This window comes from Morone saxatilis, unplaced genomic scaffold (genome assembly GCF_004916995.1).
Source record: "Morone saxatilis isolate NCDOM2014 unplaced genomic scaffold, NCSU_SB_2.0 Contig11, whole genome shotgun sequence".
In the NCBI taxonomy this organism is placed as follows: Eukaryota; Metazoa; Chordata; class Actinopteri; family Moronidae; genus Morone; species Morone saxatilis.
The window spans coordinates 25,922,586-25,937,561 of NW_023339663.1; the positions used below are offsets into that span (position 1 = coordinate 25,922,586).

At 38.9% G+C, this 14,976-nt stretch overlaps 1 protein-coding gene across 2 annotated transcripts in view; it reads left to right on the forward strand.

Moving 5' to 3' along the window:
• The window catches only part of phkb (phosphorylase kinase, beta), a 105,454-nt gene that overhangs the window by 7,906 nt on the left and 82,572 nt on the right, over positions 1 to 14,976 (forward strand). For both annotated transcript variants that reach the window (XM_035682350.1, XM_035682351.1), the window contains exons 3-4: positions 8,422 to 8,554; positions 13,235 to 13,334. In XM_035682350.1, the coding sequence (XP_035538243.1) occupies positions 8,422 to 8,554; positions 13,235 to 13,334 (233 nt within the window). The remainder of the gene's footprint in view (positions 1 to 8,421; positions 8,555 to 13,234; positions 13,335 to 14,976) is intronic.

Here is a 14,976-nt window from a genome sequence, read left to right on the forward strand (position 1 = left end):
AAACTTCGCACCCTGCCATACCTAATCTTTTGCAGTGTTCAGTTCCAGTCGGCCCATTATGTTTCCGTGATGTTTCAGGCAATTTCCCCAAAACTGCCCACTGTCATCAGGGTTCGCACTAGCTGAGAAAATCATTTTCTGCTTCTACCATGTCTGTAAATGAAAAGACCTTTTTCTTGACACAGGGATTTAAATAGTCGTGGATATTGTTAAAAAACAATCAAAACTAACAATGCAAACTGTTGCCATGGCAAACAGCACTAGTGAAAGGCAGAAGCTAAAGTTAGTTGAAGTTTTAGCTTTGCACATTTTCTTAAACAAAGAAATCCACATAACTGAGAAATGCATGAAAGCAAACCCACTGTGTGCAGGCAGGTTTCTTTTATTTCATGCACCACCAGAACACTTCCTCCCCATCAGTTACTGGAGTTGAGTCCTTGTGGTGCAACATGACTTGGTGAGCCTATTGTCAAACTTGTCTCCCAGCATGCAATGCAAAAAGGCAGCAATTCTGTGGAAAATAATTAATTAATCATAATTTCATTTCATAGCATATACACATTCAAAAACACACACCAAGATAATCCAAACCAAGTGTGTTAAAGTGCACTTTTTGCATAATTATTGTGCTATTTAAAGCCCATTCATTTTTTTATTTCTTGAATTAAAGAAGCATAAAAGCCAGTAAATTACTTTTAGCACTTAAAAGGTCTTTGCTAATGTTAAACATAGACAGTGTCCTGTGGACCACTGCACTAAAAATGTACAAATCGCACAGTTTCTTTAAATGTAAAGTGTTTTAAACTGGTTATGAAACAGTCTCAATTTAATACTGATACTTCTGTATGACCTACATAAACAAACAAGACCGTCAGCAAAAAGACTGGCTATTTCTATATAGCTATTCTCATTGCCTGACACCGGATTTGGTCAGATTCCCCTTAAAATCAATGAAACAAGACACTTGAAACACTTTTGAATAAAGAATAAAGACAACATTTAAATTCCTTGTTTCTGCTTTAATGTGAAAATTCACGAGTTGGGTGCTGTAACTATTTCTTTTTAATAAGCTACACTAAACGTCATATCTTGACTTAAGCTCCCTAGTTGAGCTTGATATAGATCTTTCCTGAAAGAAAGCAAATCAGCGTATTTTCCAAAATGATTATATTCTTTTATAAAAACAACATTGCTTTGTTACTCTGTCAGCATTTCCGCGGTTTGAAACAAGTGGGTTTTTGTGGTCGTCTCGTGTCACAGACGTTATATTGCAGGAAACATAATGACAGCATCAGCAGGAGTAGACAGAGAAGGTATTGTTAAGACTGACATGAATGATAAATATCACAGTTTGTGTATTTCCATTTTATTCCTGTAGCATCTGCTGTGCGATATCTTACTGTTTCTAGCTTTTTTTTTTTCTATTGTCAATTTATCTCTATGTATTTTTTTCTTTCTCATCATCTTCTCTCATTTTCTCCACCCTGTCGGTGCAGTGAAATGGCCCATTGTAAAAGAGCAGACTGTGTGCGTCTGAGACATTAGCTGCTGATTTAGTGGGACATTAGCTTGATGGATGGCTAGGCAGAAAACTCCCAACAACAGTTGATTTGCATCCAGAGAAACTTGCAGTCTGAGACTGAACAACGTTCAGCACTCTCATCTTTTATGTTCTGCATCTAATGACGACTTCCGCAGCACTGTTTCGCAGAAGATGAAACCTTGAGTAGTCTACTGTTCCAATTTGAGCAGGATCAGAGCACCTCAACTCATTTTATCCTGGGCTCTTTTTTTTTGTGAAATGCATTTGGCGTAAATACAAAAGAAGAAATAAATGACTGCATCAAACTAACCTGAGTTACAGTAGATGAAAAATAGTATATGTAACAGAGCCTTTCTGAGAAAATGAACCACTGGATAATATATGAATCTTTCCTAAGACAGTTTATTTTCAATGCTTATATTGCTGTGGAGTTTGACAGTAAGTCCAAAATAGCTGCTGAATCAGTTGAATTTGACAAATTAGATTGTGAGATTTATGAACATGCATGCATATTTATCATTACTTTTTTATTTTTTTTATTTTGAGGCCTGTCGTATATCATTATGCTTCCTTTTGTTGAAACGTTGTCACCCATGTGCGATGTTTGCATAGCAGTCAGTTAAAGAATCATTCTTAGTGCTTGAAAAGGTTTTGGGGCCTTGACATAGATGATATAAATCTTAGTTAATAATCATAATTGTCGACAGAATAGTTAAAGATCTGTATTTTGAGTTATCATGAGGTATGTTCTTAAAAAACAAAGTAAAGCCTTTGACAAACATAACCAAATAAGAAGATGACAGATTTGGCTCTCTACAGCAGATTATTCATTCACTGGCCACAGTGTCTTCATTGATTTGTGGTTAACAAGACAGACAGCACTTTGAGGTAAACCAATGTGTGTTACAGTTGTTTCTGGTGAGTGTGATGATGACCAGTATATCTTACAGCCTGTGTATGTGTGTGTTTGTGTGTGTCTGTGTGTGCGGCATCTAAACGTGTGTGTATACGCTTAATTTACTGTACGTTGAGTGCCCCTAGAAGGGCACACAAATTGATTAAGAATATTGTCTATGGGCCACTTTATAGCTCATCTTTACAAATACTGTTACTTTAAGAGCTACATGTGTTATGTCCTGAGACTAGTAATAATACAAGTCGGTTTCCATGTATGCATGCATGTTAGTGTGCGTGTAATTAGTGTGATACGTGGAGGTGGAGTACCTGGAGGTTTATTAATATTCTGCCTGACTAACTTCATGAATCTCTTTATCTCCCTTTCAATTTGACTGTCGCCTTCAATTGACCAACTGACACACACGCACACACAAACACGCATGCACAAACTCGCATACACACATGCACAGGTAGACGTCCGGGGGGGGGGCGGTAATGCCACACGTCCTCTTCTTTTCCTCTTGCACACATACACACACACACGTCTTCTCAATCTTTCTCTCCCTCATCTCTGTCTCCCTCCGTCTCTCCTTCTATCATTCTCTTTCTCTCCGTCTCTCTTTTGCTCTGTAACAAATGACAGAGTGCAGAATGGATGTCCCCTTCATTTGCACCAGCATAATGTTCTGACGAAAAATGAAGTGATCCCTCCAGACAGATTAGTCATCAGTGAGGGGACCTCTGCAGGAGAGGAGGATGGGTGTGTGTGTGTGTGTGCCTGTGTTTGTGCATGTGTGTGTGAAGCAGATAAATTACTTTCCCGGAGGCCTTCTGTTTGAGTATGTAATATTTCAGCATATATTATTGGAGGGCTACGATCTCTTCATATTAAGAGCTTTCATCCGTTGTTCTGTCTTCGGTAACTAATGCTGAGCATGAACTTTGGTGAACTTGAACCATCTTAGTTTATCTTCGCTTGTCCATTTAGTGCAGTCAGACTTTCACAGCCGTGTACTCCGGCTTAAAAATGTCTCAGGTATTTACAAAGAAATGTCCTTACTCACAGAGTTTCCCAGTCACTCTGCTAACAGCAAAATAATTACTACCTTTACAGTACCTGATGCTGGTACTGTACAGCTAAATTTGGTTAAAAAAAATATTTTGAGGTGTAATTTACATAACCGCTGCTTCATTTTGCAATATACCTGGGAGTACACCTGGACAACAAGCTGGTGCTATCTTCTTTGCTGTCCTATGCGGGGGCAGCAGTGCGAGGGCAGTCAACTAATCAGGAAGGCTGGCTCAGACCTGAGGGTTGGAGCTTGTGTCAGCGCGGAGGATGTTGTGCAAACTGAGGAGCATCATGAGCAGTGACTCTTGCCCTCCTCACGATGTACTGGTCAAGCACAGGAGCACCTTCAGACCACAGAACGTCACAGGAAATCTTTCTTCCTGTGGCAGTCAGACTTCCCAACTCCTCTTCCTCAGGCTGAGAGATGGACAGCAGAGACGTGGTGTGCTGAGGTGGCTCCAGCCTCCATTGCAGCTGTTCATTTAAATCTTCCTTTCTCTCTCTGGATTTCTGTCTCTCCATAGATTACAATCATTAACTCTTTGAATTATAGTCGTAATTCATGCAGTATCATGATCATCACCTTTAAATGAACCATAAACACTTTCCTGTACCTCAGATTGATATTGTACATACATAGCTATATGCCACTCTTATACATATATATTATCCTTACCGGTCATATCTTGACACTGTATGTATTTTGGTTTCACACCTTACCGTCCACCTGTTAATATTTGTTAACACTACTGTTAACCTGTGTACATTTTTTGGCACCTCACCATTAACCTGACTGTGCCAGATAGTTTGTTACACAGAACCATCCGGGAAGTCGTCGTTGGAAACTGTTTGGAAAATGTTTGAAAAAGGGCAGGTGCTTTCAGAAAATACTGATTGGTGATTGGATGAACCACCAATCTGTCACTGTCTATCACAGGTGAACTTCAACCAATCCAAGAGTGAAAACATCTCTTCCATTGAGAAAAGCCTTTCATTGAAGATACAGCGGGTAAAATAAGTATTGAACACGTCACCATTTTTCTCAGTAAATATATTTCTAAAGGTGCTATTGTCATGAAATTTTCACCAGATGTCGGTAACAACCCATGCAATCCACACATGCAAAGAAATGTCCATAATTAAGTTATGTGTAATAATGTGAAATGACACAGGGAAAAGTATTGAACACATGATGAAAGGGAGGTGGCAAAAAGGCATGGAAAGCCAAGAAACAAGTTGAAAATCTATCAGTAATTAGATGGCAATCCTGCCACTTGTCAGTGCAAATTTAATATCAGCTGGTTCAGTCCCAACTGGATGGCCTATAAAAAGGTGTCTCATCACCAAGGTGTCACACAAGAAACATCTCATGTGATGGGTTAAAACCAAAGAGCTCTCTCAAGACCTTCGCAACCTTATTGTTGCAAAACATAGTGATGGCATTGGTTACAGAAGGATTTCTAAACTTCTGAATGTTCCAGTGGAGCACTGTTGGGGCCATAATTCAGAAGTGTAAAAGAACATCATTTCACCATAAACCGGCCACAACTAGGTCTCCTCGCAAGATTTTAGAATTAGAAATATATTTACTGAGAAAAATGGTGACGTGTTCAATACTATTTTACCCGGCTGTATATTCTCCAATTCTGATATAAAGGGTGCTAGCAAAATCTACGCTAACCTCTCGTGCGCGCTCCCCTGTAGCTGGCCAGTACTTCCTCAAAGGATCTGTCGAGGGGCGTCTCAGTGCCACCCGTTATCTTTACCTCTTCTTACTCCACCTCTTTCAGAGGTTGTAGCAGGCTCCATTTAAAAGCTAGAGGGAAGAATACATGAACCAATATATGAAAGATCACATGAAACCAGATGACATTAATACATCCACTGTAAATGTGTTATTTTCACCTAGTATTTTTAAATATTTTCGCATACTGGAGTCCCTAAACAATACTGGAATTGCATAAATCAGCTAACTTTACAATCATCAGATCAGGCCCGACTTGTGATCATCCCTCCTGTCAAAAAAGTTCTGAAAACACCCTGCGCTGATTGCGTCCAGTTCCACGCAGTTTGGCCACAAACGCACAGATTGTCTTGTCCTTGCCTGGCAAGATGGATTCATGCATGTGTTTTTATCTTGCGTATCGAGCTGACTCGCCAAGGTTAACTCACCGTGATCAATGCTGTTAACTTGTTTTTTTGCCATTGTGTATATATTTGCAATTTATATTTATGTTACGTACAAGTTGACGGTGATACATGCGGACATTGTGTACATTTGGTTGCTCCTTTATTGATAATCTATATTTATATTATATATATATATACTATATATATATTTTATTATATATATATATATATATTATATATATATATATATATATAGTATATATATATATTATATATATATATATATATATATTTATATATATATATATATAGTCATATATATATATATATTATATATATTTTTATATATATTTATATATATATATATATATATTATATATATATATATATATATATTTTATATATATTTATATATATATATATTTATATATTGTATATATATATACTTTTATATTTGCACTAAAGATATTTGCACTCAATCCTTTAAAGCAACTGCTGCACAGCAATTTCCTTGAGGATAAATACATTTCTAGTATATCTTGTAGCCCGATTTTTAAACCGGGCAGTTTCAAATTGAAAACGTTAGACATTTCAGACATTTAATCCTGTTTTTGTTTTGTTTTGCAGACATAATCCAAATTTGTAAAGAAACTTTGATTCAGGAGGATTTAATTAAAATTTACCCTGTGTGGGACAAATGTCTCAACCATTTTCCATTGCAATCCAATTTCATATAAGTGATAAACCTGGTTTCTGTAATAGGGGAAGGGGATAAGAGAACTCTGGTTTCCCCAGCTGGATTGCTCCCAGAGATTTCTTGGCCATGTGTACCATAACTGGGTTTCAAATTGGCTTTTTACAAGTACTTATGTGACAAAGACTTCAGACGGGGGAACTAACAGCGAAAAATTACACAGAACAATGTCTTCTCGTATTTAACATACCGTTAAATCTATTCAAAGTTTGACTAAAACTAACACAAAGTAGCCGTTAGAAGTCTAGAACCTGATAATCTGTTAAATAAATTTAGACACCAGTCTAACAGACACACACCAAGAAAATCTAAAAAATGAGGAAGAAGTCAGGGCCATCTTACAGTTACCATAAGTAAGCCATGCTTCCAAAATGAGGTTCAGAGTAGGAGAAAAATCTAAATACTAACACATTGCATGTATACACAGGTTTACAGTAACTTGGTTGTTTAAATGCATGCAAATGTACCAAAGTATCATCCTTTGGGGACCCTGAACATCTGTACAGAATTTCAGGCTAAAAACAGGAGGAAGTGCAAGGTATATTTACGCAAGTCAAGTATTAGTTTTAGTAGTACTTCATATTAACAAGCCATTCCTCAAGGCAACTTTCAAAGAGCAAGATGTTGGGTTAAAGTTTATGTTTAAGCCACAAACATGCAACACATGAGGAAGTCTCCTTGGTTCATTTCTTCATTTCCACTCTGACGCTGGTGCAGAAGTAGTGAAACACTGCAGGTCATACAGTGTTATATGTGAGTGTTAGTTAGGTAGAAGTTTACCTGATCCCTGATCTCACTCCGTTAAACTGGACAAACAGTTTATACCAAAAAGGAACTTATGACTGCATCTACTTTCCCTCTCCTGAGTCAAAGTTAAGTCTATAACTGGTGGTGTGTGCACATTATGCAGAGCAAGTCAGCTTGCACGACCCCATGTGTGTCTTGAAAAACACTAACATGAATATAAACTGTTGCTGGCTGGTACATAACAATCCAAGTATTCTGAAGCAAAACAATGGCATCATAAGACCGAGTGATATTCTTCAAGGAAGTATTGCTTGTCTCTACTGTTGCAGCCATTCCCCTTTTCCATGTCATGGTTCACACTTTGTGCGACTTGAATAGCATTCATCTGTTGTCACACTCGTACAGTGTACAGATGTCTACATAATACAAACTGAAAGAGCTCTGCTCCAAGAGATTTTATTACATTAACTTTTGCTTACTTTCATTTAAAGAAAGAAAATGTCTGCCAAATTTCATTGCCCAACCTTTTTCTAAATTGAATTTAACATAATTTAATTTGATCTAATCGAATTTATTTGAGGCAGAATATGCATACAAGGAGCCCAGAGGAACGGATGAGGCAGTAGCAACAGCTGCACAGCCTGAGGAATGTCGTGGGTCAGGCTGTGCCAGCAGAAGAAGAGAGCTGTAACCCTGCTTGAGGAGCTGGATAAATATTATATTTCAACGCTTCACAAATGCAGACTAGTCTGCGAAAAAAGACCAGAGGTACATGCTAGCAGTTCATTATTGTGCGACTCCTGTCTGACTCTGGGGCTGCTTTTGTCCCCAGCTGACACAGCAAAACAGTATGGAAAGGCTCCACAGTGACACATGAGCATCCAAAAACTGTATCAATCTGGCAGAGATTGGTGTAGGTGTGATGGGAGTGATGCTGCTAGAGAAAGTGCATTATCTCTGTGTAGGCGTGAAAACAGACAAGCTAAGGTCATGCAAAATGTGTGGAGGCATGAAAGTGTGTATTCTGAAGATCAATAGCAATGAATAATTGTGTAAATGTCAGTGTTTTGGACTTAACCTGCACTAGATGCATAAAGAGCCTCTTCAGTTTGTGTAAGGCTGATGGAACAGTGCTAGCCGGCTCATTATGTGTTACAGGTGCTGTCTTCACTGGTGTTTCAACTAATGTGTGAGTACATAATAGCATTGCCTGTTTTGCAAGAATTCTTGCGTGACCACTTCCGCTGTCTCTCTCTCTCTGTCTCTCTCTTTATCTAGTCAAGACAACCATTCTGAACTACCAGAGTCCCACCACTGGTCTTTTCCCGATTAAAACCACCTGCAAGGAGGCCAAGGTCCGGGACTCCCTGTACTGTGCTGCTAGTGCCTGGGCTCTGGCTATAGCCTACCGGTTAGTACACAAAACACACACATACACTCTCACAGAAAAACTATGTAGGAAGTGTTTCATGCACACACGCAGAACTGAATGTGTCGAACTGCAATGTGTGCCGTCTCAGGGGGGTGCACTCCATTTTTTAGTTATTGTGACCCTAGTGTATCCCAGGGTCAGCTCCAGTAGGTACTGCAGTTTGAAGCTACACTAATTTATCTCTTGGATTATAAGAGAGTTTAATTGGGGTTGCTGGTGTATAAACTTCCTCAAATTCAATTCAAAGAGCTGGACAGTGCCACTAACATTAACCTAAACTCCAAAGAATATACTCCTACTCCTAAAACTAGCACCCAGGACCGTCATTCATAGAGTGGGGAAATACTACACAGTGGATGTGCTGGTTGTTAATGAGACTTTTTTTTTTAACACAACTTGTCACCCCACAAACTAATGTGTTTAGTTAATGATGATATCCTTGGCCTTGGAAGTAACACAGTTACTGAGGTAGTAAGCTAGTTAGCTGGACATGCAAATAACTGTAGCTTACGTTCGAGTAGATAAACAAATGTTTTCCTCTCCCATGCACATCACTTGAACACTGGGAGATATCCAAAGCTTGTGTTTACTTAGAGATCATGTACTGTACCTTGGGGCCAATTACTGATACCTTAAAACCTAAATTCTTAGTGTGAGGGTGGAGGTGATGAACAATTTAGTGCTGCTATATACAGTTGTGTGTGTATATGAATATGTGAACCATAAATGCCATATGAAATCCTATAAACAAATAGCGAACATTTCAGTAACTTTTGATGATGTAGGCCTCCATTAGGCTGATAAAATGATTGTATTTTGTATAAAATTATCTGCAGAGGAGATTTGTTCATTTGTCAGTAAGATGTGCAATAGTGTGACTAGAATGTACTACCAAAGCATAAGTGATGTAAAAGGAACACTAAAATAATAGATAAATAGATCACTTACAGTGTGTTCATAAAGCATTATGTGCAGAACAGACCAAGAATCCTCCGTTACATAAGTTTTTACGGCTACTGTTTCACAGCTTTCTGGACTCTGTATCCCTTCTTCAACTTTGTGGTTTTGTTCCACTCTCTTCTGTTTCACGCTTGCTGACCCTGATCTCTAATCTGCCTCTGTCATTTGAAGGCTTTGCTTTTTAAACACATAGGGATTATTGATTCCAGGAGAACACTTGTCTAACTGTCTAAAGGCCCCAAACTCCTTTATCAACCATCCCTGCACTTGATGCCTGCATTCCTCAGTGATTAGTTTCTAAGGGAAAGAGCACTTCCGCGAAATGAGCCTGTAATAGGACAGAGAGAGAGGAGAAAGGATGGAGAGAAGGATGTGGAGAGAGAGAAGGATTGGAAGAATGGAGACAGAGAGGAGGAGGGAAGATACGGAAGGAAGGAGATACTAAAAGAGGAGATATGTGCAGAGAGTTGGTTGGCAAATGGAAAGATAAGAGACAGGGAGAAGAAATGGGAGATGGGGGAGAAAGACTGAGTGAAGAAATAAGATTGAGGGGGAAGACAGAAGGGAAAGAGAGGGGTAAAAATAGAGTGTACTGCACTGATGTGACCAGCGGCAGATCCCAGTCATCAGTCATGGCTGCCTCCTATTAGAATTGTCACTGGGATTTAATTAAGATAATTCTCATCTGACAGGCTTGGCTAGTGCCATTACTTACTTCACGCCCAGCTGCTGTGTGTGTATTTGAGTGTGTGTGTGAGATTCAGTGAGTAGACTGGCAGTTGGATTTGCCACAAACTCCTATTCTAAGTAGACATGATAAGGTTTATCCACCACCTTGCCCAGTCACATTTTATTCTTTATTTTGTTACATTTTATTGGATATATATATATATATATGTATGTATATATACTCATATATGAGTATAATTATGGAAGCTGACAACCCATCCCCCCATTATATATGTATGTGTAAGATGATTTTCTAATATTTTCTTGTAGTTTCCTGATTAAATGTCATTAAATTTGAAGAGCTGGGTATGTTACTGTAAGCCCTGGTCAGTGTTGGATCGCCTCATGCATATTTCATTGTTGAATACTTGTAGTTCGGTAATGAATACCCAATGAAGTCCTTTAAAACAGGACGTTGGTAGATGAAAAGCTGCCTACCTTATCCTCTGCCTGCAATCAGTTTTGATGTGGTGGGTCACAAAGACAGTGTGATTAATGTACCTTGTACCTCTGAAAGTTTCACCTTTCCCCTATCGATACCCAAAGTAATTATTAGCATGACCTTTGTAATGTGCATCAGGAATGTACTGACTCCCCCTGAGGACACTGCAACCGTAATTGATTGACTTCTGAGTGGTACATTACTGAGAATACGCTCTTATACACTACAGTTACTTGTCAAAGTCTAAATGCTTCATCACTAGTCATTTTTATTGTGATGCATTCTTGCATGCAACATTACACTTTTTTTAATGGTTAACAAATTGAAGTAATTTTTTTTGCCACTGTTGAATGCCACTGATAAATTGTTGCCCCCCAGATCTAGAGAAATACTCTTATGGCATGGCATTTAAATGTCCAATGTGTAAGATTTAGTGGTATCTAGCTGTGAAGTCTCAGTACAGCAACTAACTGAATACCACTCGTGTCTGTATTTGACGACCTGGGAATGAGAACAGGCTACTGTAGAAACATGGCAGTTCAAAATGGCAGACTCCATGGAAGGCGACAGCGCAGTGTCTGTAGATAAAAACAGCTCATTCTAAATTAATGAAAAAACACAATGATTCCCATATTCAGGTGATTTTACACTAATGAAAACATGAATGTTATATTCAGTTTCTGCCAATAGACTCTCTTAAATGATACAAATTGGACCTTTAAGTGGTGGCAGGAATATATGCTGATTTAATCGCAAACAAATGAAGATATTTGGACTAAAAACATTAAATTGTTGTGGCACGTTTGAGCACGTTAAAGCACTGAATATAAATATGTACAGGTTGCATTAGAAATCAATTCGTTTTTTAACACGTTAAATTAATTTGTTAAATTTGACACCAAACAGCTAGGGGGGCCGGTACCACCTCGTGCCACCCCTCTAAATCCACCCCTGCTGTCGGTGAAATTAGTTTGTCCAGACCAAGGACAAAAAGGAAGGATACATTGTTGCTTTTTAGTTCTTGTGCATTGACTGTTCACACTGTTGTCTTTCAAATCAATTTAAATGAATCATATGAAATGACAGGGAACTCATTCATTAGGCAGTTTAGTTGTCGGTCATACTGCATAATTAGCCCCACATGGACTCGTGGAAAGAATCCATGTCCAGAGATTGACAGCAAGTCATTCAGCTCCTTATTGCACCTTTGTTTATCCTCTCTGATGGACACAAAAAGCCCAAGAAGAGCATTACCGTGGAGACTGCAACTGCACCTCATATGTCATAAATAATGATGAACCTGTAGACAACCCCCTTTTCACGGGGTCTCAGGTCTGGTTGTTTGGTCCACATTGCAGTTCAGTTGAAAGCTTTCACACCAGCCAAACTAAACCAAGTGGATAAACACACTCTAGTTTGTTTGAGCACCCTAATATTACTGCAATGCCCATCTGCACGTGGACCTGTGTTGTCAATCTTAGGTTATTTCTATATGTGGTATTAATAGTTAAGGTAGGCTTACACTGCTTACAGTGTATTGTTTGTATTATTTGTTTGTTTGTTTGTTAAGCACAGGTTTGCATGTCCATGAAAAGTCTGACTTGACTCTGATTGTACACTTATGCTGGTGTCATGGTGGTCTTACAGGCCCACTGTGTAACATCTCGGATCTATTGGCAGAAATTAGATTTAATATTCATAGGTATGTTTTCATTAGTGTGTAATCACCTGAAATTAATGTGGGTAGTGAGTGAGTTGCAATCTGCAACTATCAGAATCAGAATCAATTTTATTGGCCAGTTATGTGTGCACATAAAAGGAATTTGACTCCGGTTTTACGTTACTCTGTGTACAAACACAGACTTACAGTATAAATAAACAGAACAAGTTCAACAAAAAAGACATAGACTCATATGTGCAGTTATACATGTCTATAAACAAACTTTTGTAGTAGACAATAGTGCAATGGTGCAGAGAGCAAAGGATGCTGAAATAAATATTTTATGTGGAGGTATCTTTATGTACATGTTTTTTTTTTTTTAAAGAAAAAAAGATAGAACACACTAGATAGAAATCCTACACACTGGTCCTTCAAAGGATAATTCCTGGTTTATTATAATTTAGACCTTATTTTTGTAATTTTGGCTATAATTCTGATTGATAATATTTGAAAAAAAACTCATATTAGCCAAACTTATTTGAAACTAGAACAGTTATTACCCAAACTGTCCATCATAATCACACTTCCTGGTTGGACTTTGACTTTGACCTCCAAGATACTGACTTGGTAGTGAGATTGTGATTTGAAAGCCAAAACTTCAACAATAAAACCCAAGTTGGAATAAACCAGAACTATCCTTTAAAATCAGTTCATGTGGGGGCCATGTAGAGTGCACGCCCCATGTACAAAAAGGCTGAGTATTTACTGCAGCGGCCCAGGTTCCCAAAAGTAATCTTGGAAAATCATTTTATGTGTTCATCATGTATTCATCCACTCGTGTGTTGTCCCTGTTCACCCCCCTATGCAGACGCATCGATGACGATATGGGACGAACCCATGAATTGGAGCATTCTGCCATCAAGTGCATGAGAGGGATCCTCTACTGCTACATGAGACAGGCTGATAAGGTGAGTTTTTAGCCGGCCTCCACTCATCTCCCGTGTTCACGCTGCATGTTTGCATAAAAGCACCCCACAGTTACACACTGTATTACAGATCAAAGGTGTATTCCTGAGCTGCTATTCATCAAAGCCTCTCAGAGCTGGTGCACTGGACACATCTGGCTCCTCTTTCATATCATAACAAATGACAATGGGAGCTGGTTGCTTTGGTCCTAAGGGCTTAATAACCGGCAATCTGTTAATTGCCAAAGACTTTTGCTCCGAAGGGGGAAATTTCACGCCACGTCTGCAGGGAACCTGATGCATGTGCATGAGTAGACTGTGAATGATAAAAATGCAAAACACACCATTTTATGTATCCATAGCAGAACTAGATATTTCCTCTGTAAGCTATTTTTTATTCCTCATGAACATCTTTTAATAGAGCAGCCTGTCGTGTCACCGTGTACGTGCCTGTGAACAGCGTGTGCCTTTGAAAGCCATTCTGTTTCATCTTGCCTCGACCTTGACGACCTAATTTAGGGGAGAGCTTTCCTGTGTCTTAATTACAAAGCTGCGTTTACACAGTTAATTACACAGAGCAGCGTTCGTTACAGCCCCGTCTCCAGCACTTACGGAGAACATGGCATTTTTAATGGAGACGTGACACAAGGCCACTGCTGGGCAAATATCACAGAGCAAGTACAGCAGCAGGGCCCCGCTGTCCTTCTGCTGGATAGGGAACCGAGGTACTTCCCTGCAGAATCATTGAATTTGCTTAAATAAAAAAGTTTTTTTAGTTGGGACAAAAACATGGTATTGTCAGTTGGTAGAGTACACAGTATGTTTACTTCAAATATATGACACCCAACCACCTCTTTTTCCCTATTCTGTCAATACAGTTGTACTTGTTATATCACCCACTACAATCTCCCACAACTAAATTTTTTCCTTTTGCCTTTTCCACCATTTTACTATTCCAGCATCATTTCCCTTACCTCTGCACTGCAGGAGTTTCTGGACCTAAAGCTGCTCTATAATCAATGTTTTCATATTAACAATGGATTAAATGACTGCGTGTGTGAAAATTATCGCCTGACTGCAGAATGCAGGATCTCTCAGCATCTCTCAGCATTTTAGCACAGTTTAACTCATTGTTTCAGTTTCACAGCCCGACACTTTACAGTTCTGGTTCATTTTCACTGCTCTCATAGTGTCACTGGCAGGCAGCTTTTCAGCAAAAAAAATGCTCTAAAATCACTGCATGCTACCTGCCCGACTCCAAGACAGACAGTCAAAGACAGCAGGTGGCTGGTGGAGCATTTAGCAGTTAAACAGCCAGATTCGTATTTCCCAGAGGAGATGGTAGAGACCAAAACAGAGCTAATATTGGACTTACATTGACCATGTGGACACACTGCTGCATTTGTTTGAGGCCAGAAAAACAATGAATGCAGGTTTAAATGAAAAGATTTCAACTTAAAGGTCCAGCGTGTAAGATTTAGTGGCATCTGTCAGTGAAGTTGCAGATTGCAACCAAAACAGCTCATTCTGAGGTAACGAAAAACAGCAATTCTTATTTTTGGGCTATTATACACTAATTAAAACACACCTATGAATGTTATATTTCATTCCTGCCAGTAGAACCCCCTAAATGTTACACACTGGA